The 25,528-nt window shown below is 43.9% G+C and overlaps 1 protein-coding gene across 6 annotated transcripts in view; it reads right to left on the bottom strand.

Moving 5' to 3' along the window:
• Positions 1-25,528, bottom strand: part of TMEM163 (transmembrane protein 163) — a 286,924-nt gene that overhangs the window by 34,531 nt on the left and 226,865 nt on the right. For all 6 annotated transcript variants that reach the window (XM_033944598.1, XM_033944603.1, XM_033944599.1 and 3 more), the window contains one exon: positions 15,472-15,568. In XM_033944598.1, coding sequence (XP_033800489.1) covers positions 15,472-15,568 — 97 coding nt within the window. The remainder of the gene's footprint in view (positions 1-15,471; positions 15,569-25,528) is intronic.

Here is a 25,528-nt window from a genome sequence, read left to right as displayed (position 1 = left end):
TCCTACTTCTTCCAGGCGTCCCTATCCAGACAACAAATCCTTGATGTAAAAAAAAAAAAAAAAAAGTTAAATAATTCCCTGATGTAACAAAAATTAGTTTTTTTTAAAGTCTAGAACCTTTACTTTTGAAAGAGCCCTCTCTACACCTGTCTTAATATTAAACCACACTATGCAATGATCACTGGATGCCAGATGATCACCCACTATAACATCAGAAACACTTTCCCATTTATAAACACTAAGTACTGTATGACCCTATCTTGTGTGGGTTCCATTACTGCTGGAATAGTTCTCCTTGTAGAGAATCCAGGATCTCCCTACTTCTAAAAGTCCCTGTAATAGGGATACCCCAATCAATATCTGGCATGTTAAAATCAGCAATTAGTAATACTTCCCCTTTTACAGCTATGTTCTGAATGTCTACTATTAAATCTCTGTCCACTTCTTCTGGCTATGAACAAGGTCTATTTATCACACCAATGTAAATACATTTTCTATTCCCTCTTTCCAGATTGACCCACAGTGCCTCTTCCTTACCCTGTAGATCCGGTAATTGTGTGGCTTTAATATGATCTTTAACTCCCCCCTCCTTTTCTTCCTACCCTGTCTTTCCTGAACAGATTTAAGCCCGGTATAACTATATCCGAGTCATGGTTCTCCGTGAGCCATATCTCTGTGATCGCCACTAAATCCAACTCACCCTCTAGATCCAGAACCTTGTTTCCCATACTTCAAACATTAGTATATAATGCTTTCCAGATATTGCCCCCTTTTCCCATTTGCTCGAGAAATGGGCAGTGACATGGTAACTGAGGTTCAACGTGGATAAGTGTAAGGTAATGCATGTCGGTATCATAAGTCCCATACACGAATACAAGATGTCCGGGTCAGTACTTGGAGAGATCCCCCAGGAAAAAGACTTGGGAGTACTGGTCGACAAGTCAATGAAGTCATCTGCGCAATGCACGGCGGCAGCGAAAAGGGCAAACAGAATGCTAGGAATGATTAAAAAAGGGGATCACGAACAGATTGGAAAAGGTTATCATGCCGCTGTACCGGGCCATGATACGCCCTCACTTGGAATACTGTGTCCAGCACTGGTCACCGTACACGAAGAAGGACATGGTACTACTCAAAAGGGTCCACAGAAGAGTGACTAAAATGGTTAAGGGGTTGGAGGAGTTGCCGTACAGTGAGAGATTAGAGAAACTGGGCCTATTCTCCCTTGAAAAGAAGAGACGGAGAGGGGACATGATCGAAACATTGAAGATAATGAAGGGAATAGACTTAGATAAAGACAGGTTGTTCACCCTCTCCAAGGTAGAGAGAACGAGAGGGCACTCTCTAAAGTTAAAAGGGGATAGATTCCATACATACGTAAGGAAGTTCTTCTTCACCCAGAGAGTGCTAGAGAACTGGAATGCTCTTCTAGAGTCTGTCATAAGGGAAAACACCCTCCAGGGGTTCAAGACAAAGTTGGACAAGTTCCTGCTGAACCAGAACGAACGCAGGTAGGGCTGGTCTCGGTTAGGGCACTGATGTTTGACCTGGGGGCCGCCGTGTGAGCTTGACCACTGGTCTGACCCAGCAACGGCTATTCTTATGTTCTTATGTAGAGTTATTTAATGATTCACTTACCTGAGGGATTATACTCACCTGGGGGCTTTCATCACTCTGCCCCAATGATTCTAATTTAAAATCTTCTTCAGTACGTTAGCCAGTCTGCTGCTGACGACACTTCTTCCCTTCTTTGATAAATGCATACAATCCTTGCTCAGCAGCCCTTGGAAAATCATCCCGTGGTCCAGAAAGCCGAAATGCTCTCGACACCATCCATGCAGCCATGCATTCATCTCCCTTCTTTAGGGTTTTCAAGGCTCTTCCCCTATGTTTTTAGGAGCCCTGACTTATTGAACAGAGAATCTGGTGATTCAGGTGGAGGAAAGGGAGCAGCAGAGGTAGAAGGGTGGTAGTGATTCAGCTGGGGAAAGAGTAAGTATTTCAGTAAACCTTAATGGTAACATGAACATCCAGAACACCATCCTCTCAGCTACTGCTCCCATTCCCCACTCTTCACCTCTCTATGTTGGTCTCCCACAATTCCAGCATAGGAGAATATTTGGTGACAGAAGCCCTAGCCAGTGGTTGCTTTCATCTGTACTGATCATGATACTCTACAGCCTCATGCTTAGAAACCCATCCCCCACTGGCATAGGAAAAGGAGCTCTGCCATGGGGGAAAAAAATCAGAGGAGTCAAACTGAATAGAAGTTGTATGAGATGGGGGAGGGGAAGTGGAGAATGCAAAAGCCTTGTAGGAGGGAGAGTATGCAGGAGGGAGGGTATGCAGGAAGAGAGAGGGAAGGGAAAAGGGGGGGGGGCGTGAAAGGGGTGTTGGGGATTAGAGAGAGACTGCATAAGGGAATGGAAAGCAGAAAATGGAAAGGAAAGAGAATGCACGGGTGAGCGAAAGGAAGGAGGGTAGTGCAGAGTAGGAAGAGGGAATAGCGGATGAAGGTGGTACATAGTAGGGAGGAGCATTTGTGGAGGAGGTTGGGAGGGATAGGGATATATGCAGCAGGGATGGAATGTATACTACCACTCCCACCCCCAACACACACACTGTACAAGTCTAACAGGTACATGCCACCAACAAAGATCTACACATACACACACATACATACTTAAATACTCCCAAGACACACATATCTCTCCAACATCTTGACAGCCCACTCTCGCATCCCTACAGATAAACATCTATTTTATACTCTTTCAGAGAGAGAGAGACATCTATTCCCACTCACTTAGACTTCCACCCACACATCCTCTGCTACTCTACTAGACACACTTTACCACAGCTATTTTAGCTAAGCACCCCACACAGACATGCCTGAATCTGCGAATGAAAGGAAAAGGAAATGCTCCACTGTGTCACATTGGCACACTGTTGTACAATTATCTCATTTCAAGACAACTCAGAACAGACTAGATAGGCCCCATGTTCCTTATCTGCCATTCTAGTCTATGTTACTATGGTCGAAAAAGATAAATATTGTATCCACGGCTATCTACTCTGTTCTGGTCATTAAAAAAATAAATGAAATGAACTAAGCGCTGGATAGTGATAGGTTTAAGATGAATTCTGACAGTCACTGCTTAGGTTGGAGGCCTGCTGAGGACATTAAAAGTCCTCCTGACCTAGCCTTAGCAGAAAAGTGGGCTATACCAGCCCACATCAAATGATCAATCTTTGTCCCATAAATCAAATCAGTGTGCATCAAAATACGAGGGCTGTTCAAAAAGTATCAGACCTTTAGTCATAAAAAATACTCATATTCAGATACAACAATCTTATACTAATCTCCTTCAAAGTAGTCCCCTTGGGCTGCCACACACTTCTTCCAATGGTTCTGCGACTGTCGGAAGAAGCACTGGAACGCCTCTTTTGAGATTGCTCGCAACTGGTCTGCATGAAGCCTTCTCTTGACTGAAATCTGGTCTCTTTCAGGTGCATTTTCGGCTTGGGGAAAAGCCAGGCGTCACACGGAGCCATGTCGGGAGAGTAGAGAGCCTGAGGAATCACAGGTGTGTTGTGTTTGGCCAGGAAACTTCGTATCAAATGTGGAAGAATGGCAGGTGCGTTATCGTGACGGAGCTGCCAATTGCCTGCTGCCCACAGGTCTGGCCGTTTGCATCTCACAGTGTTAAAAAGGCGATGCAGAGTCTCTTGGTGGTACCCCCTTGGTGATTTGACAATCCTGCATCACCAGGGTCCTCACTTGGTCAATGACGATCTCATTTCTAGATGTTGAGAGCCTACCAGAACGTGCTTCACTCTCCACCGATGTGCGTCCACTCCTTTATCTGTGTGGTGCCCATTGCTTCGTCCCCGAAGGCTTGTTGAATCTTGCGGATCGTTTCCACTTGGGAATCGCCAAGCTTTACACAAAATTTAATGCAGTAGCGCTGCTTAACTTTTTCTGTCATTTTGTCAAAAATGAAAATCGGACGGCGCTCACTTACACTTCCTCACTCATCAGCGGTCTGCCGGCGACTGACAGCTTCTGTAGGCGGGGAAAAAAATTCAAGCATGCGCATTAGGGTCACCTACATACGTGCACCAAACCACGCCTCCCTAGCTTTATTTGTTTCCGCAAGAAAAGTTAAGGTCTGATACTTTTGAACAGCCCTCGTATATCTGAAGCAGTTAAGAATTCCAAAATAAAATACGTTAAAAGCAGCTGAGTAGCTTCGAATTAAGTGGTTCTTTTTTGAAAATGAAGACCATACAGTATAAAACATTGTCTTTACTTGATTTATAAAAAAAGGAGGTAAATTTGGCAGAGATCTTGCTTGCTTCTGCAAGAAAGAAAAAGTGGCTTTTGCCATACTAATGAGGACTGCAGAGCTACAGCCTGTTACTAGGGAAAATGCAGAAATACAAAGACTAAGGGGCATGAAATGAAGCTTCTGATAATAAAGGGCACCTGTGTTATGGATGCGCTGACCAGTTAGAAAACCAGTAATGTTAGCTGCATAGTGCATCCATGCCCATTTTCCACCCCTGACCCCCCCACCCCCCACTCCAAGAAACAAGGAAAAGTAAATAAGGCACGCTTAGAGCAAGCAGATGGCAAAACTAATTCAGAGCGCTTTAGCGTGTCCCGCAAATTTGATCACGTCTCCCCACTACTTACCAATCTTCACTGGCTCCCAGTACTTTCCAGAATTCACTTCAAATGCTCCTGCCTGGCTTTCAAGATCATTCACGGCATCCTTCCGCCCCTAATCCCTCTATCCTTCATCGCCTCGACGCCTGCTACCACCAGATCCGCCCACAGACATAAACTATCCTTCCCCTCTCTACACGGCATCCTCCACGCAGGCAAACTGGGAAAATCCCTCCTCTCCAAAATCACGGGCCTTTGGAACGATCTCACTATCCCGCTGCGGAACCTGGACTCTCTCCAACTATTCCGAAAACAACTGAAAACCTGGCTTTTTTCTAACATATAAAATTTCTTCTCCTGTTTACATCCCCTCTATCCATATGCTCTTGTAAATCTTTCTCCTCTCTCTTCTTATATTTTTAAGCTTTGTAAACCGTGTCGAGCTCCACTTCCGTGGAGATGATGCGGTATATAAACTTAAGGCTTAGTTTAGTTTAGTTTAGTGTGTTAAGCTATTACTCTTACATTAACAGCTAATGAAGCTTAGTAAAATGGTCCCTCATAGGGCTGCCGGATTTGTTCATGAAAAAGAGGACACGTAGCCCCGCCCTGTTCCATTCCAGCCCTGCCCCCACCCCAACCTCATCTCTTCTCCTTCCCCAAGTTCGGGCCGCCCCTGAAGGGCCTCCGAGCGTGCAAGGATATGCCATGATAATGTTGCATGAAGCATGTGATGTCATCACATCTGCACATGCTCAGAGACTCTCCAGATACGGCCCCGAGCTAAGGGCCTTCCAAAACCTGGACAAAATGCTGGGTTTTGAAAATCTACACTTCTCTTTTACTTAGTAGTCTCTAGCTAGCTTCTAGCTGCTTTTACTGCCCTTTTCCATGCTCTCTCTCCGATTCTCAGTGGCATAATAAAGGGGGCCCGATTCGCCCCAATTGCCATCTTGACAGGGGTGCCAGCACTCATCCTCCTCTCCACCTCCCCTGCTCCTTCCCCACCACTACTGCACACGCCTTCCCTTTCCCCGTACCTCTTTAACATTTGGGGTGCAGGCAGCATCCCCAACCTGTTGCTTGCGCCAGCTCTTCCTCCGACATCACTTCCTGGACCCCCATGCCTAGGAAGCGTTGTCAGAGAAAGAGCCGATGGTGGTGCGGGCAGCAGGTTGGGGTTGCCTCTCACGCCCTGAACATTAGAGGGACGGGGGAGGGATGGGTTTTGGGCAGGAGGGGGAGGGGAAGGAGAAGATGAGGTTGGAGGTCAGGGAGGGGCGCCTCTCACCCTCGCTACGCCACTGCCTAGTTTATCAGATTTTTAGAGATCTTTTCAACTTGCTATCATTTTTCGACTTTAAACCACTTTGGTATGCCCAGCATGAACAGCGGTAAAATAAACGCTTGTAAACATAAGCGTAAACATCCATCATGTCACAATTTGAACTTCCAAATTATTTACGCGAAGAATCAAATCTTAATAACTTTAAGATTAAGCTAAAGACATTTCTCTTCCTTGATGTCTTTGAGACCTAACTGTCCTTTTAAGGGCAATTGAGCGCGAATACTATTGAGCTTACCGTTATTTATAGCAGTCCCTCCTATTGTTTTTTCTTAATTGTTCTCTTTTACTTTGACTATTGTAGTTCTTGCCTTTTACCTTTTGTTCTTAAAAATTTTTTAAAGTTAAAAAATAGTTAGTTTGTTGACGTAATGTCAGCTCAAACTTGTTTGTTTTCTGTTTTTACGAATTTGTACGCCTAGAAGGCTGATTGGGCGGTATAAGAAATTTTAAATAAACTTGAAACTTGTACGGATCAGAATTTGGATGTAGCAGACACTGTATTTTGGAATAGATATACCAGGCATGGGGGGGGGGGGGGGGGGGTGGAGAACAAGATATTATTTAGGTAATGAATCGATATGTTTTTTCTTCCAACAAATCCCATACAATTGGAATTATTTATATGAAAACGGTGTGAAATCTATTGTTGAATAAGGCTTCCTGGTACTGGCTATCAATAGAGCATGAAATCACATTGTGATATACAGTATAATGATAATAATAATTATTATTATTTTATTTTTATACACCGCCCTACCACATAGTTTTAGGCGGTTCACTTATATTAAAAATTATACAATCAATGAATAGAATACAATTTGCTAAAATACATTAAAATCCAATAAAATGTGCTAGCTATAAAATCAATATACGTTTACCAATCAAAAAATTCTGAAACATCAGTTTACAAATTTGTCGAATAATCAGTTTTTTAGTAGTTTCCTAAAAGACATATGAGTGAGCCTGAAAAATAATAGTACTTAACCATAAATTCATTTTATCTGTCTGAAAACCGAGCAATTTATCGAAAAACCTCTTGTAACGACACAACTTGATGGTCGGGAGGACAAATAAATATTGTCCTAGAGTAATCCTATTAGGTTTGTATCGTTCAAAGCATGAAGCCAGATAAATAGGCGCCATACCAAACAACACTTTAAAACAGATACAACCGAACTTAAACAATACCCTAGCCTCGAAAGGCAACCAATGCAACTGTCGATAAAATGGAGTAATATGGTCATATTTTTTCAGCCCAAAAATCAGGCGGACCGCCATGTTCTGTATAAGTCTCAATCTCTTTTGAAGCTTTTTATGAGATCCCACATATATTATATGCCATGAACTTGGACACGGTCCAATCCAAAGGCATTGAGAAGACACAAACATAATACAATAAATAAATAATGCATTATAAACTAAACTAAACCTAAAGTTTGTATACCGCATCATCTCCACAATCGTAGAGCTCGGCACGGTTTACAAGAAATGGTGTAGAAAAGGAACTCCAAAGAGGGTAACAGGACAGTGAAGAGAAAGTTTAGAGGGACTTAGTATAGCAAGGAGGAGGACATATTGCATTTACATTATAAATCATTGAAGTATATGAAAAATGCAATAAATATCACAAAATACCTACAAAATTTTATAAATAGCATATTATCTAACTTCTTTGCCTTATAGCCTTTGATTTTATAGATAACATAGCATATGAGAGAATACAGATGATTTAAAGTTGGTTTGTGCTGTTGTATAGGCAATTTCCCCCTGCATTTATGACAGTGTGTAATCTGCATCTAAATTAAAATTCCCAATCTGCTATTTTTGCTAGCGTTTTTCTTCTTTTTTTCATGCATACTGCTTTGGACTGTCATCTTTTTTACTTAGTTAAATTCATGGTAAAATATTCAACGTAGTTCATATGCGTGATCTGAATTTTAAAATCCAGAGCCAAGACTTTATTTTGGCATGTATTTTGCATCGAGGTTAAGTTACTGGATGCAGCATTCCGATAGTTGTTCATTGCTGTCTTCTATAATGTAGTACTTTTGTTGAGTATAAAATCTGTCTTCTCTCTCAGATCTGCAGTGTCGTCTCAAGTCGATTTCAAAAGCTAACATACGATAGGAAAGGCAGCTAGAAAATATTCATTTCTTTAATTGTTTGTTTCAAAACAAATGACATTAATAATGTACATTATCTTCTTGATGCTAAAATAGGCACCGATCCAAAATGTGCACCCCAAAATTGGGTGTTCAGCAATACTTGGCACCAATTTGAATCTGCATGCCCATCTTGCTACATACTACTGTATAGTAATGTTCATCCAAATTTCATCGCATGCAACCCAAAAGGAGGTGTGGCATGGGATATGCATATGGTTACCAGATTTTCTGTTTGGAAAATTCAGACCACCTAGACCCGCCCCCCAGACCCACCCAGTTCCATTCATCCCCGCCCGGTCACCCCCCAGTTCCGCCCTAGCTCCGCCCCACACTGCCTACTCTTGTTGGGCAGAAGGGCATCCATGCATGCACGGATGCCCTCCTGCCCGTTGGTGATTTGATAGAAGCTTTTCAAAACCCAGATAAAGTGCCGGGTTTTGAAAAGCTGTCCGCCATTCCTAAAATTTGCATGCAGTGTTATAGAATACTGGGTATGTGTGCCCAAATTGGGCACTGGGAATTATACCTGGTTTCCATAGGTGTGTGCCCTGGCACTCAAATGTAGGTGCTGAAATCAGCACTCAATGCTAACATGGGGGGAATTCTGTAAAGGTTAACCAAAGTTAGGTGCCAGGACGATCCAGGGAACTCTGCAAGGAGCAGCCTTTATAGAATTGCATTGCTAAAGGCTGGTGTAAGTGCTTATGCCCAACCAATAGCAGTAAGGCAGGGATCTCAAAGTCCCTCCTTGAGGGCCGCAATCCAGTCGGGTTTTCAGGATTTCCCCAATGAATAAGCATTGAAAGCAGTGCATGCACATAGATCTCGTGCATATTCATTAGGGAAATCCTGAAAACCCGACTGGATTGTGGCTCTCAAGGAGGGACTTTGAGACCCCTGCAGTAAGGCATGGAAATGACAGTATTCTGTAACACCATGCCTAAATCCTGAGAACACCCCTGACTCAACCATGCCCCTTCCCTGGCCACATCCTCTTTAGAGTGGCACCCGACATAAGTTAGGCACTTTCCCCCTCCCCCCATTCTATAAAGTCTATCTAAAGCAGTGGTCTCAAACTCGCAGCCCAGGGGGCCACATGTGGCCCACCAGGTACTATTTTGAGGCCCTCGGTATGTTTATCATAATCACAAAAGTAAATAAAAGTTTCTGGATCATATGTCTCTTTAGCTATAAATTACAATGTTATTATTAAGACTTAGCCAAAAGGAAAGATTTATAAACTATAAAGTTTTACCTCATGCAAAATTGTCATTTCTTTAATAAGACATTAACTATTTTTTTTCTGAGGCTCTCCAAGTACCTACAAATCCAAAATGTGGCCCTGCAAAGGGTTTGAGTTTGAGATCACTGGCTTAGCTGTAACCATGACATCCTGTTTGTCTTTGGGAAGCAGAGCTGAGATTGTGATGTCATAATGCCTCATTCCACCCATAAGAGCCAACCTCATCAGTGATGTCACAATGGCTTGATTGTCCTGTTCTCCCTTCTGCCCTCCAACCCAGCCAGCTGATTAACCGTTCCCCTTAACTCAGTGGTCTCAAACTCTTTAATAAGACATTAACTCTTTTTTTTCTGAGGCCCTCCAAGTACCTACTAATCCCAAATGTGGCCCTGCAAAGGGTTTGAGTTTGAGACCACTGATCTAAAGTTAGGCACCTACATTGGCAGCTGATGTAGGCACCTAACTTAATAGGCTCAATCGACACTGGTAATTGGCAATTAACTAACTGTTGTTAATTGGACTTAATTGAAAGTTAGGTGCACAACTTGAAAGGCACATAGCACAGAGTGGAATGCGCCTACCTAAAAGTGGACATGATGAGGGGGCAAATCGTGGGCACAACTTAGGCCAAGAAAACCCTGGCAAAAAAAGGAAGTGCTTAAAAGTTAGAACACATAGCAACGCTGAACGCCGCTTAGATGCCACTAAGCATGAGTCTATACAGTGCATCTAACATTTATAGCATCGTGCTTAGCACTGTAATAGTTGGTGCCAATTTTTCAGGTAACAAACAAAAATTGACCCTTAATACTCCACAGACCCGAAGGTCAATCAAGACAAGAACAAAAACACTGTGGAGATGATGATGTCCAAGATAAAAGTCTTTATTAAAAATACAGTCAATTAATCCACATGACGAGATGTCAGGGACCCAAGAATTGGGGACTAAGGACCCACACAGTCCGTGTTTCGACAACCCTGTATTCCTCAGGGGTCCCTGAAAGTCCTGATACAAAAATGTGGATCAAATCCTAAAACCTAAGGTGGTCAAGTATGGGAATGGACTGGTCTAAGTAGAGATTGATGTTTTTTCAATCGTGCAGAGCTCTCTACTTGGACCAGTCCATTCCCATATTTGACCACCTTAGGCTTTAGGATTTGATCCATGTTTTTGAATCAGGACTTTAAGGAACCCCTAAGGAAGACAGGGCCATTGAAACACGGACCGTGTTGGGTCCTTAGTCCCCGGTTTTTGGGTCCTTGCCATCTTGTCATGTGGATTAATTGACTGTATTTTTAATAAAGACCTGCATCTTGGACATTGTCGTCTCTACAGTGTTTTTGTTCTTGCCAATTTTTCAGGTGACATACATATAGAAATGGGCCCTTAGATTATAGAATAGTGGCTTAGGGCAGGGGTGTCAAAGTCCCTCCTCGAGGGCCGCAATCCAGTCAGGTTTTCAGGATTTCCCTCATGAATATGCATGAAATCTATTTGCATGCACTGCTTTCATTGTATACTAATAGATCTCATGCATATTCATTGGGGAAATCCTGAAAACCCAACTGGATTGCGGCCCTTGAGGAGGGACTTTGACACCTATTAGCACTTCATAATGCCAATAAGTATCACCTAATTAACCAATTAGGTTATTTGCATATCTGTGATTTGCATCCAGAATTGCATGATCAACTTTGGGTAACCTCTATAGAGTCTGGCAGATAGCGTGCACTTTTCTTAAACAGCACACACTATTATACTATTTGCACACAGGCCCTTATGGCTGTATTCTGTCTACAGTGCCGCTATCAACGACCACCTAAAAAGCGGCTGCCAATCATGTGTCAATCACATTATGGCATCACATACAGAATAGCACCTCCGGGCAAGATAAGTGCCAGAAATGTATGCCAGTTTTCAGGGCCTACATTTCCGACGCTTATCTATGCCATGAATCACGCCTACGTAGGTGCTTTCCAGTACTGGCATTAGTCATGCCCACAGTGGCATTAGGTGCTGAAAAGCACTTACACAGGTGTGATTCCAGTGCGTTTTTTTAGGCACCGGTAAGCACTTGAACATCGAGGGGTTTTGCCATTTCTAACGGCATTTGCCAATTAACTTAGGCACCGGTAGGGTGGCTACTGGCGCCTAAGTTTCAGCACCTGTTATAGAGTTTCCCCGTGATTCTATAAAAAGCGCCTACGGTTAGACGCCTAGATCGGTGTGCCTAGCTATTCTAGGGGCCTAACTTAATTTTTTTAATTGGCGCTGATAAATGAAAGCACCATTAAAAAAAAATTTAATTAGCCAGTAGGCGTCTACCACTTCGATGTAGGTATCTACACCAAGGTGTCTACTGGCAAGTAGATGTGGTTAGGAGCGGAATTTGGGTGTGGGTTGATTTAGGTACCAGTATTGTGGGCCAAGAAAACCTTGGCTTAATATACCAATGCCTATGATAAAGATGGTTACTGGTGCCTAAGTCAATTTAGGCACCACTAGATGTTATTCTACAAATGGCGCCTATTATTGATTGACATGCGGCACGTGCTACTTTTCTAGGCACCTACTAAGTTAGGTACCGTTTGTAGAATCTGACTCATAGTGCACACTCTTATGAATGCATCCTATTATTAGTGAACAACATTCTTTTCAAACGACATGCCATCCCTAATATACGTCACGAACGATGGCATAGTGAGAGTAGGAGGCACTCGGAGTGGTAGCGCCCCCTGATCCTTCAACACCCCCCCCACCGCCCTCCTCACCACCCTTCCCCCCCCCGGCCACACTTGCACCCTCCCTTCCCACCCCCATACCTCTTCAGATCTTCGCCAGCAGGAGCAGCTTCTCCAGCCTGCTGTTGGCGCTAGCTTTCCCTCTGACGTCACTTCCTGGCCCCGCAACCTGGAAGTGATTTCAGAGGGAGCCAAGTTAGTGCGAGCACCAGGCTAGAGTAGTTATTCGCACTGGCAAAGGCTTTAAAGAGATAGGGAAGGCACGAGTGATGCATGGCGGGGGCAGGGAGGTGCCGATGCCCCCATTAAGACGATGCCTGGGGCGGTCCGCCCCCCCACCCCTCACCTATGCCACTGATCACCAATGCACAATTTGTTTAATCACTGGAAATCTCAGTTGCTTTAGACCACTAGATTAACCCCCTCTTTTACTAAGGTGCACTAACCGATTAGTGCGCGTTAAATGCTAACGCGGCCATAGACTAACATGCACGCATTAGTATTCAGCGTGCGATAATTTGATTATAGCATGCGCTAATCAGTTAGCGCACCTTTGTAAAGAGGGCCTAATTTTCCTCTTCCTTTAATTTGTATTATTTCTAAAGATGTTCAAAAAGATTTTTTATACAAACCAGCCACTAGTTATATATTTCCTCTGTCAATCCTTCGTTGAATTACATACTGCTAAAATTCTTCAAATTAAATTAAAGCTAAAATGTGAGCACACTGGCAGTCTTACGTAGAGAGAAAAAAATAACATCTATATTCTGGAAAGCAAATTAGCAGCATAGAAATAGCAAAAAGGGAAATTAAATTAAATTGGCAATGAAAACAGTCAAACCATAGCCATCCTTGTTCTGATTTACATTTTAATCCTGAGCACATCTACGTGTTCAATGATTCTGAAAGCTCCTTCCATTTCATTATTTTTACCCTTATAATTTAAGCTAATTAGGGTATTGCTATGCTGTTCCATGTTAAATCTCAGGTGGATACCACTTTGACAGCGTTCTTTTAATACAGCATATCCAACTGCAATTAAGACTCGCAGACCTTTTTGCAGAGGGAGGAAGGATGTCTGTACTGGAAGCTACAAATTTTTTTTTTTCAAATAGGTTAGAAAAAAAGAGTAAGAGAGAGAATATTTTGGTACAAAAAGAAAGACTTAGGGTTACAGTTGAAAAGGGAAGCAATAAAAAATATATAAAACACCCAGGATGAGGTCAATATTCAATGTGGTTTTACTAGAGTGCTAAAGTTTTGCACTTGGAGCAGGAAGCAAAGATGAAAGAACCTCCTCAGATACCTCCAAGGACAAACTGGTTTCAGTTTTGCTCCTGTGAGCAACAGTGTCAGTGACTCTGTTTATTTTTAGGGCACAAAATCACCCACTTTTATGTGAGTGTTATGCAAAGACCTTTTCAGACTAATGACTTTACCATCCAGTTTATGACCCCTGATGCAGGCCTATTGCCAATAATTTAAACAAATGCAAAAGATAAGTTGATGAAGGAAAGTGGAATTTTGAGTGACGGCATTGTCTTGAACTCTGTCTACTGTGAGATATCCAATAAATTAAGCATTTAGGTCCTGATTCTATAAATGACGCAACTGTCAATCATCCGTTAAGCACATTTATAGAAGGGCACCTAGTGAAAACCTAAGTGGTTTTAGGCACCAGTAGGCATTGAGACCTTAAGTGCACTCCCATTTATGCCAGGACTTTCTTGGCCTAAATTAATGTGCCTAAGTCAATCCATGCCTAGAATCCGCCCAGAATTTGCTCCTAACTATGCCTACTTTCAAGTAGGTGCCTTGGAGAAAATGCCTACCTCGAAATGGTAGGTACCTACCAGTTAATTCATTTTTTAGATTATTTTTTTAAATTACTTTTTAATGGCATTTTTCTTAAAAAAAAAAAATCTTTATTGATTTTATTAAGCATATAAAAAACGCAACACATATACATTTAAAAATTCAATAAACAGCACTTACATACTTGCAAATTACTGAAACAATTTACCCATCGCTCCTCCCCTTCCTGGATGCACATGGAACTAAGATCAAATCTGGTAGGTGAATACTAATCATTAAGGTGTTTAACAAATGATTCCAATGGACTCCAAATTTCTTTAAAATTCCTAATTTTCCAAGATTGCTCCGCTAACATTCTTTCATAACGGTAATATAAACAAATTGTTTCCCACCAAAAAGTAAAATTGAGTCTATCCCAATTTTTCCAATTTCTGGTGATTAGTTGTATGGCCGCCCCAGTCATTATAAGAAGAAGTCTATCTTTATTTTTGGCAATTGGACTTTTAGGTTTTAACGATGTCCCAAATAAAATCACATCATATGACAACGGAATAGAGACACCTAAAACAAAATTAATTTTACCCCAAATTGATTTCCAGAAATTAAGTATCAACGGGCAATAAAATAAAAGATGATCCAGTGTCCCCACTTCAAGACATAGGTGCCTTGGAGAAGAAGCCTACCTCAAAATGGTAGGTGCCTACCAGTTAATTCATTTTTTAGATTATTTTTTTAATTACTTTTTAATGGCACTTTTCAATTATCAGCATTGATTAAGGGCTCCTTTTACTAAGCCGCGTTAGGGCTTTAATGCGCAGAATAGCGCATGCTACATTACTGCGTGCGCTAGACCTTAACGCCAGCATTGAGCTGGCTTTAGTTCTAGAAGCGTAGCGTGCGGTAATTTCCTGCATGCGCTAAAAATGCTAACGCACCTTAGTAAAAGGAGCCCTAAGGCCCTCTTTTACTAAGGTGCGCTAACTGATTAGCGTGCGCTAATTGACTTAGCGCGCACTAAACGCTAACACGTGCATGTTAGTCTATGGACACATTAGCGTTTAGCGTGCACTAATTCGATTAGCGCACCTTAGTAAAAGAGGGGGTAAGTCTAATTGAAAAATTACCCCTCCCCCCTTTTACATAAGCGCAAAAGAGGTTTTTATCGCTGGCTGGCGGGGGGGGGAGCTTTTAGTCAAATTATTTTAACAAAACTTCTAGATAGCTGATTTCTTAAATTGTTGGGTGAGCCTATTGAGAGACTCCACACATCTTTAGCGTATCACCCCACAATACTGTAGGCAGTGATTTGCTTAAGAATATAAAATAAGTATTTTATTGTTTCTTGCTTTGGTGGCTTCTGCTTCATGACACATTAACCCTTACTACAGTATAGGTGCATTCTTGTGCTTTCACTAGATATAGAATATAAATTGGTAATGCAAAAGAATTTTGAAAGAGAGAATTTCTTAAGTAACAAGAATGACCTTACCACTTCTGGGAGCAGCTTAGTCGCAAGGTCATGGATGGCTTTGCCAACTATACAGAGAGCGGAGATGAGAAATATCACTCCCAAGATAACACAGGCCCTGAAAAGAAAGGAAGAAAGAGAGAGAAAAAGAGGGAGAGAGCTTATATGGAGCCAGAAGGACTTTGAGTGCCCAGAAAAAGCTTAGAGTACTTCCTCCTCATACAAAAATGATGAAAGCAACAGTTTTGTTAAAAAATAAAAGAAAAACACACAAAACCTCACAAAACATTGTCAGCAGAATTAAAAGGTAATAACAAGCACGATATGAAATTTACTTTGAAATAATATATTAGGGCTCTTGTACTATAAGCTGCACCAATGATTGTGCTTAGGGCCTCATCATATGGGACTTTCTTACACCCAAAGGAACCAAAGTGCAGTGCTAACATGCCAGGCATATGAATGGGATGTAACCAAGCCAGCTCTTTATTGTAGAAAGGACTCAACACAGGCTTTGCCAGGAGTCCAAACAAGGTCTATCAAAGCAATATGACACAAATGAACAATAAAGGCATAGTAAACACATGACGATATACAAAATTATAAAAACAATTTTATAAATAAAATACATAATACAAAAAAAATACAAAAAGCACATTGAACAAAAATGTGTTAATAAAGAAACCCTTTGATTAAGCAGAGAGCAGATAACATTGACTGAGCAGCCAATTGAACCTTTGGGGGAATGGTTAGGTAAGGGCAAATTGGATGGGGGTAAAGGGGGGGGTAGGTATATATTAAGTTGAATAGATGAGTGAAGGGTTAAATCTGGGAAAGGATAGAGGTAGTGGTGGCAGATAAGGGATTTGAGGGATGGTGAAGTAAAAGAGAAGGGTGATTGGTGGATTGGGAAAAGGGGTGTGAATTGTTGGATTATTCTTGGAGTGGTGAGGGAGGCGGGAGATTATGTGGGGTGAAGCTGTCCCACCCAGCCCTCCCATAGCGAGGATGGGAGACATGGGGGGATGGTGGGTGACAGGTGGGAGCAGTCACAGCTATCGAGGAGGGAAGGTAAACAAAATGGTGAGTTAATGTGATGGGGTAATATGTGGGGGGGGTTCAGTGTTTGGGATTCGGAGTTGGGGGACCCGTGTGTGATACTGCCATGAGCAGAAGCGTGACCCAGCGGCACCATGGGTAGAAGCATGAACTGAAGAAGTGACAAGAAGAAAAAGGACAGCTAGTGTGGTACTGTATAGCTGTGGGCATTGTTATATGGATGTTATTTGAAGTTTAAGTGGAAGTTGAAATGAATAAAGCTGTGGCCAATGTTTTGCCACAGATTACCGTAATGTAGTTAAGAGCAGTTTTGCATGTGAATGGGAGGAGTAAGGCAAATGGAATTGTGAGTGTAACTGTTATAAGAATATCAGACACTTTATTCGGTACTTCTATGAGAGTTAAGTCAAATATCATCTAATAATAATAAACTCTTACTCATCATGATAGGGGGTGCCATACAACATATTACGAAAAATTGGGATCGTCTAAACCAGTGTTCTTCAACCACCGGTCCATGGACCAGTGCCGGTCCACAGAAAGTTCCTGCCGGTCCACAGGGACAGCACGTGCATCAGGCCCAATGGGATAGACATGTGGGATCTATACATAGAGAAAGGTAGGGGAGGGTCATTGGGGTGGGCAGACTAGATGGGCCGTGGCCCTTATCTGCCGTCTATTTCTATGTTTCTATGTGTTCTTCAACCGCCAGTCCACAGTGCGATCGATGCGGCGTTATCTTCGAGCCAGCTCCCTCTTCCTAACTGATTCAGTGCACAAAGCCACGGGCAGTGGCTCCTACGGGCATCCTGCGCCTGAACCGGAAGCCTTCTCTCTGATGTTGCAACGTCAAAGGGAAGGCTCCCAGATGAGGCACGGGACGTGCAAGGTGCAATTAGCACTATTATGGGGGCGGGGTCTGGGGTGGAGATTGGGTAGAGATGGGCGGCATCTGGCCCACAACTTAGCCCAGTGTTCTTCACCCGCTGGTCCACGGACCGATGCCGGTCCACAGAATAATTTTTATTTCTGCCGGTCCATAGGTGTAAAAAGGTTGAAAAACACTGGTCTAAACGATACCTTTTGGTGGAATTCTTAGTGTCACATTTACAAAATGGAACGTGTTCTGGCCATACAGCAGGGGCGTTTAAAGAAATTTAGGAAGGTTTGGGAACCACTAGAAAAATACTGTAAAGATTGATAATATTTTTTCTTTTCCTTTGCTGATTGTACACATCCAGGGGAGGGGGAGGGGGAGGGTGGGATACTTAGGGTCTATTGAGTGGGAAACTGATGGGAGGGGAGGGAGGGAATTGGTTTTGAAGGAGTATTGTAAGAGCTTTAAGTGATGTTAAATGTAAATTGATTGTATACTGTATCACACTTATTGAAAGTTTTAAAACGAATAAAAAAAAATAATTAAAAAAAAAAAATTGTGGTCTTCTTTTGAGGGAAATGGGGGCCGGCATGTTTCATCTACAGAAGGTGAATGTTGAATCAACATTCAGTGGTCATATATGTCGGTGTAAAGCTTGCTAAGGGATGATAAGCCTTGAAAAAACCTTCTGTGGGTGCGACATGTTAGCTCCTGTTTCCCTCAAAAGAAGACCACAATTAAAAGCTAAGTACCCTTGAAATATGCTAGAAGGGTTGTTAAATAAGAACTTAAAAAAAAAAAAAAAAAAGAATATCAGACAGGATGAACAGTAGTATATTCCTATTTCCAAGAAACTAAGGAGGAGCTGAATGTCAGAGCTAAGCCCTAAAAATTTGCAAAGGACATAAATAACGGAAAATGCAAAATGTGTTGGGAAAGATTTGTATGTCTCAGCTGAGCCTTAAAATAAACAACAAAAGACAAAAATAACAGCAAATACAAGCTATATTAAAAAGAAAAAGTAGGCATAAAAACATAAGACATTCAAGTGTCTATACTGTGTGCACCGATAAACGGTCCTATGGACTAATGATGTTTCCATATAAACTAATACAACACAAAGGGATCGAAATACACAAAAAGTCAATAAAACCCACAAAGAAGTGTACATGCCAACAGAACTGGGCCGAATAATTCTTTATTCAGTAAGAGACCCGGCACTGCCAGTGTTTTGGCTCTTGGCCTGCCTCAGCGGTCTTTTTTATTGTCTGTCATACAATTTCCTTATCAAAAATAATTGTCCCAATATTGAATTAGACCGTTTCACATGGCCAGCATTCAACACAAGCTTTCTTCTAAGAAAAATGGCCCTAAGGACTAATTATATTTCCATATAAGCTAATAGCATGAAGTTACAGTATCAAATAAACTAATGGTACAGATATTAAATCCTTCAAACACATTTTATATTTTAATATAATTTTAATATAATTATATTATATAATATAATATATTATATTATATAATATATTATAAAACTGTAGTGGTGATGCTGCCATGGTAAATTCACTGAAGCCCAAAGAATTGAATGGGCTTTGGTGTAGTTAAGGCTTTGTAAAAGAGGCCCATAGAAGGATATTTTCGATAAGATGTCTCTAAGTCCAATTTAAAACATCCAGAGTTGAACATCCAAAATATCAGGCCATAATCAAAATGATGTCTAGGAACAGAAGACGTTTTGAAAATGAACTAGGTAAACGTTTATAAAATCGCCACATAAAGCATGTTCTCCTGGACATCCAAGGATATTGATTATACCATCCCAAAAATGTCTAAGTTAGATGTCCCATAAGTTTCAATTGTACGGCTCGCAAGATGCCCAAAGGAGAAGTCCCTTTAAAACATTTCCAGTGACATCAGAACGTTACCGCGGTAGTAACAGGACATTCCCAAATATCCATATGTGTACCTCCCCTCCCCATGCACCTCCAAAGATTCTTTATCAGTAAAGGCCTACATTGCCAACCGTTAGCGTAACTTCCACTGGTACCCAAAGGTCACATTCCCTATCCTCAAATCACAACCATGTCATCTTTGAGGGGGGAACCTCCACAGTTGGGGCAAAACTCAGGCAGTACCACAAGCTCCATCGAAATATGATTCCCAATACACCTGCTCCCACAGCCCTGTCGATACATAATGGTCCCATCCGTGTGTCACTGCTGGATCACTCCATCCTCTGTCACACACTGCCAGACCAACTGTCAGGGTTCTATTATATGTCATCTCATTGGTGCCACCCCTCAGACCTGACTTCCTAGTGCCAGAACCCCGCCCCCCAACATACCTGTGCCATTCCCTGCTTCCTGACCATCAGCAGCACTACTATGCAATCCATGTATGATGTGATCCCCTAACTCTGTCTTCATCATGCATAGGCCAATGTCAACAGGTTGAGGAGGGCCAGGAGGTAGACCAAGAGGACTAGCAGGTTGAGCTGAGGCCGAGGTCCAGGAGGCCAAGGCCCAGGAGAAAGAGGTGGAGGTTGACCAGGAGACACAGGAGGACAACTGGGCAGACATGCCACTCCTGTAAGGTAAAGAGAAGTAGGAGGAGATAAAGCAGCCTCAGGGCCCTCCTGCCCAGTCCCAAGGCTCTGCCGCTGTGGCAATGCCCCTTTCAGGGCTCACCCCCCTGATCCCCATATGCAGCTCCTTCAGTAGTTGCAGACACACAGGCTGGTCCTCAACTAGATGGTGGGGCTCATGCAGCAGCCTTATTATGAGACTGGCTAGAGGGACACAGCAGAGGGCCAGATTCTGTTTCCAACTGTGGCCAATCCAGTTCACAAGTAGCTGGTGACATACTAATGACTGAAAAGGACATTATGAAGTCTATCTTTCCCATATTCTGTGGACTTTGCCAAGTGCATTTCATCAGGACATATGGATAAATGTGGTGGGACATTATCAGCCTACTTGATATTACTGGCTGCTATGCTAAATGTCACCACAGTCTCTGCCAATAATTGCAAGAGTAGATGTATTATTTGAAAAGCTACTTACAAAGCGATGTTTAAGGTTACTGCATTTTGCAACTTTTTTTAAAATCATGTGTCCCGTTCCTGTGACTATAGGTTTATTTACTTTTCCTAATCCCAAAAATTGCCATTATAAAAAAGTATTTCGATCGATCTTTGGCTTATCAAGCAAGTAAAGTTCAATTATGGTTAGATGGTCTGATTCAACAATCTGCATCTTATTGCACCTTTAGAAAACTGGTTAAGACCTAAAAGGGGATAGATTCTGTACAAACGTAAGGAAGTTCTTCTTCACCCAGAGAGTGATAGAGAATTGGAACGCTCTTCTGGAGTCTGTTACAAAGGAAAACACCATCCAGGGATTCAAGACAAGGTGGCCAAGTTCCTGCTGAACCAGAACGAATGCAGGTAGGGCTGGTCTCGGTTAGGGCACAGGTCTTTGACCTGGGAGCCGCCGCATGAGCGGACTGCTGGGCGCGATATTCTTATGACTATCTCATAGTTTTCATACTGTATTTTTCATTATTGAGATATTGTACTGCCTTTTTGTGTGCTTTGAATCATCAGTGGAATGTTCAGTCCTTTTTATTTTGTGAACCGCCTAGAACTTTTTGGGATTTGTTGGTCTATTTTCCCTGCCACTTTCCCTGCCACTATAGGCTATCACAGGTCTGAAATCTCCCAGAAATAAAGGCTATTTTGGTACTTCATGGAATGGAATGTGCTGAGGACCGAGTAATTACTGATACCAGTGGCATAGTACAGGGGGAGGGGGGGACGGTCCGCCCCAGGTGCCATGTTGGTGGTGGCACCAGCGCCCCTTCTCCTCTCTGCTCCGCCTCTTCCCACTCACCCCCTCGCCACGCACTTGCCCCCTTCCCCCATTCCTCTAGTTGTTCACCACCGCAAGCAACAGCTTCAACGTCGTGCTCTTCACGACGGCGGCGTCTCTCCCGCTGACATCACTTCCAGGTGAGTCGACGGGGTCGCGAGGAGCCCGTTGAAGTTCTTGTTGCTCACGACGGTGACTAGCTCGAGGTATGAGGGAAGGGAAGAGGGGGGCGCGCATGCAGCAGGGGGGATCGGGGAAGGAGCGGAGACAAGGGTGGGGGAGGGGCACCACCACCCCGAGCGCCTCTCACCCTCACTACGCCACTGACTGACACTTTGAGAAAATGCTCACTGAATAGTGCCAGGCTAAGAGAAATAAACTAAGGTTCAGGAAAGAAATTCCTCTTTGTACAGGTCAGACTCTGTTAAACACGTTACTTTAATTGGGCAGACCTGTGTTGTTTGCCACATCGATATACAGTGGTGCCTCGCATAACGGACGCCTCGCACAGCGAACGCTGCGCACAACGAACTTTATGTCTTGATCCGTACAACGAACTTCGTTTCACACAACGAAGTCGCCCGAGCTGCATCCTTCCGCGCAGGCACTGCGCTTAACTGCCCTCTCTCCGCCTGGTTCCCTCTTGCCCCCCCGACTCCCCGACACGATCGGGGCAAAAAGGAGCCCAAGCCCTCTTGCCCCGCCGATTCCCCAACTCCCCACACAATATCGGGCCAGGAGGGAGCCCAAGTCCTCCTGGCCACGGCACATGGGCCTGAGGCACATGGGCCCAACCCGACCATGTGCCTCAGGCCCTGCCCCCAGGAGGGACCTAAGGCTCCCGGGCCTATTCTGATTGGCCCAGGCGCCTTAGGCCCCACCAGTAGGCGGAGCTTTGGGACGGATGGGCCAATCCGGCCTCATTCCGTCGATGGCTGCCTGCCGGACAGGCGGGTTTGGCTCCCGTCTGTCCGGCCAACTACAGAAAGGTACGGGGAAGGGGGTTGGGGGTGTCGTGGGGGTCGGCCAGGGGGGTTGCGGGTCGGCTGGGGGGGCGGTCGGAGGTTCTTGGGGGGGGCGGTCGTTGGGGGGAGGGGGGGTTTGCGTCGAGGGCAGGAGGGCCTGGGATCCCTCCTGCCCGTAATGTAGTGCAGGGTGGGGTTAGGGGGTCGCCGTGGCCAGGAGGACTTGGGCTCCCTCCTGGCCCGATATTGTCGGGGAGTTGGGGAATCGGCGGGGCAAGAGGGCTTGGGCTCCCTTTTGCCCCGATCGGGTCGGGGAGTCGGGGGGGCAAGAGGGCTTGAGCTCCCTCTTGCCCCGATCGTGTCGGGGAGTCGGGGGGGCAAGAGGGCTTGAGCTCCCTCTTGCCCCGATCGTGTCGGGGAGACGGGGGGGGGCAAGAGGGCTTGAGCTCCCTCTTGCCCCGATCGTGTCGGGGGTGCCAGGGACCACACGGAGTCACCCACCGTACCACCCGATTCGGGTAAGCGCAGGTATCGGTGGGTGGCTTATTTGCGGGGGGGTGCCTTATTTTACATTTTTTTCTAAAAAGGGGGGGCTGTCTTATTTGATGGCCCTGCCTTATCATCGGGGAAACACGGTAGAAAAAAAAAAAAAAAATGAACAGTTAAGTCCCAGTTTTTGCCACTGAGACTCTGCCCTCTCACTGTAAAATTAGACTCTACTTAGTCTGTCTTTAAATTTAAAAAATGTGTGTTGTTTTAAAAAACAATTATGTTTTTAGATGTATCTAAATAAAAATAATAACCAAAAATTTATCTTTTTTTATGTCATCTTAGCATATTTTATGCTACAGAACGAATTATTTTTTTTAACATGTATTGTTATGGGAAAACGCGTTTCACATAACGAACTTTTCGCATAACAAACTTGCTCCTGGAACGAATTAAGTTCGTTGTGTGAGGCACCACTTGTATATATTTTTTAAAGTGTGTCCCGATTGGTCCTTTACATGGCGGTAAGACACCTACCGCCACAATTGGGAAGCCATTTTTAGAATCAGGCCCTAGTGCAGGGGTGGGCAACTCCGATCCTTGAGGGCTGAAATCCAGTCGGGTTTTCAGGATTTCCCCAATGAATATGCACGAGATCTCATTGCATGAACTGCTTTCAATGAATATTCATTGGAGGAAATCCTGAAAACCCGACTGGATTCTGGCCCTTGAGCACCGGAGTGGCCCACCCCTGCCCTAGTGTCTAAGGACCTGATATTCTGCTGGTGCCAGTCAGCGTGCTGTCTGTTCGATGCCAGTACTCAATCTGGATATTCATTGCCAGGCTGTCTCCAGCACCCAATTGGTGGGAATGTCCCTGACCTGCTCATGCCCCTCCCATAGCCACTGCCCCCTTTTGAATTGCACGGTATGAAATTTAGGCACGCATTTTATAGAACAGGGCTTTCAGCAGATGTGCATGTAACTCCCAGCTACTATCAATTATATGTAATTAACTCCAACTAATGCCAGTATTTGTCTAATTAATTTACACAGACATCTGGGTCGGCCTCTAAATTTGAGTGGCCAGCTTTGGGCAACCTATGTAGAATCCAGGAGTAGGTGCCCAATGCACTTTAAAAGGACCCTCTTAAGGACCTTTTCTTGTATTTGATTTCCCATGGCATTCCATAAATGAACTACAAGAGCCAGTGGTGTAGTAAGGGGATGGAGGGCTGGACCACCCTAAGCACCATCTCTGTGGGGGCGCCGTCACCTCTCTGCCCCCGTACCTCTCTAGCGCGAGCAACTTCTCTGGCCTGCTGCTTGCACGGGCCGGACTCCTCCCTGAAATCACTTCCTGGTCGCGGGGCCAGGAAGTGACATCAGAGGGAAATCCAACACCGGTGCGAGCAGCAGGCCATAGAAACCGTTTACGCTGGCGGAGATTTAAAGAGGTGAGTGGGGAAGGGAGGGTGTAAGTGTGGCTTGCGGGAAGGGAAGGAGCAGGGGAGCAGAGAGGAGGGCATGGGGGGGTGCCACCTATCCTCACTTCGCCACCAACAAGAGCAATATAATCCCTCAAAATGTAGTGACTTAGCTGAATGTAATGCAATATTGTCAGCCCTATTTCAAGATATCTTACTTTTATTCTCCTTCGAGTACGCATTCTTTGATGAAATTATGCAGCGGGGAGGCAAAGAGACCTAATGAGTATATCCTAACTTTTGTCAATGTAGAATAATGACATCAAGTGCAATAAATGCCTGCTCATACTTATCATTTAATATTAGTCTGTTCCTAAATCTCTTTCTGACGTGAAGAAACATATCTCATAAGAGACAATCAGCTCAAGGCATTACAGCTTTTCACAGCATCCAGCAACTCTTCCTCTGGAAAAATTACCTTTACTGTCTCTCCACATTCATAAATCTCCCCTCAAATGATTTCTTCAGGGAATGAAGAAAATTTTAATAATAATTAAAAAAAAAAAAATTCTGTTCTGGTAATTACATTTCCCTGCCTTCAAAGGCCAAACAAATCCCTTAAAGACATTCTTTCACCAATATACCATCCTTCTTCTTGATATCCTCTTGCCACTTTCGTCTCACTCAGCCCTCCCTGAATTCTCAGTAGAACTCACTACATTTATAACGTGATCATTGCTGTCAGGGAGTACTTCAGACAAACTCCCTTCTCATTCAAATATATTGTGCAGATACAGAAGACTTGCACAAATGCTCTGTCCTCAAAGATTCTAGCTGATGCATACTCTGGAGTCCAGATGCAGACATGGTGGGGACACATTTTCTTTGAGACCCTTTGTCTCGAGACTCCAACGGGAACTCACAGCAGCCATTTTGGTGAGGAGCATAGGAAGATCGCTTCTGCCCCGCATCACCATTAGACCACCAGGCAAGGTTCCAGGGAGGCTCAGATGGCTAAAAAAATAGCCCCCCCATAAAAACTGTTTCTATAAAAAAAAAAAAAAAAAATCAATCACGAATAACCGAATCCGTGGATACTGAAACCGCGGATTCGGAGGGAGAAGTGTACACACATACCTAGTACCTGGATGGGGGGGGGGGACCACTGGGGATTACCAGGTGCTGTAGGCTCCAGGGCCCTATCAGTGGCGTAGCAAGGGTGAGAAGCGCCCAGGGCAGTGACGCCCCTCCCAAGCCTCCTGCTCCTTCCCTGACCCTCCTGCCGTGCACAAGCACCTCCTTCCCTTCCCCAGACCTTAGTTGTTCACCGGCACGAGCAACCACTTCAACGTGCTCCTTGCAACTGCGTTGGCTCGCCCTCTGATGTCA

Source organism: Geotrypetes seraphini, chromosome 5 (assembly GCF_902459505.1).
Source record: "Geotrypetes seraphini chromosome 5, aGeoSer1.1, whole genome shotgun sequence".
NCBI classification, from domain to species: Eukaryota; Metazoa; Chordata; class Amphibia; order Gymnophiona; family Dermophiidae; genus Geotrypetes; species Geotrypetes seraphini.
This window is presented reverse-complemented; position numbering and strand designations above follow the sequence as displayed.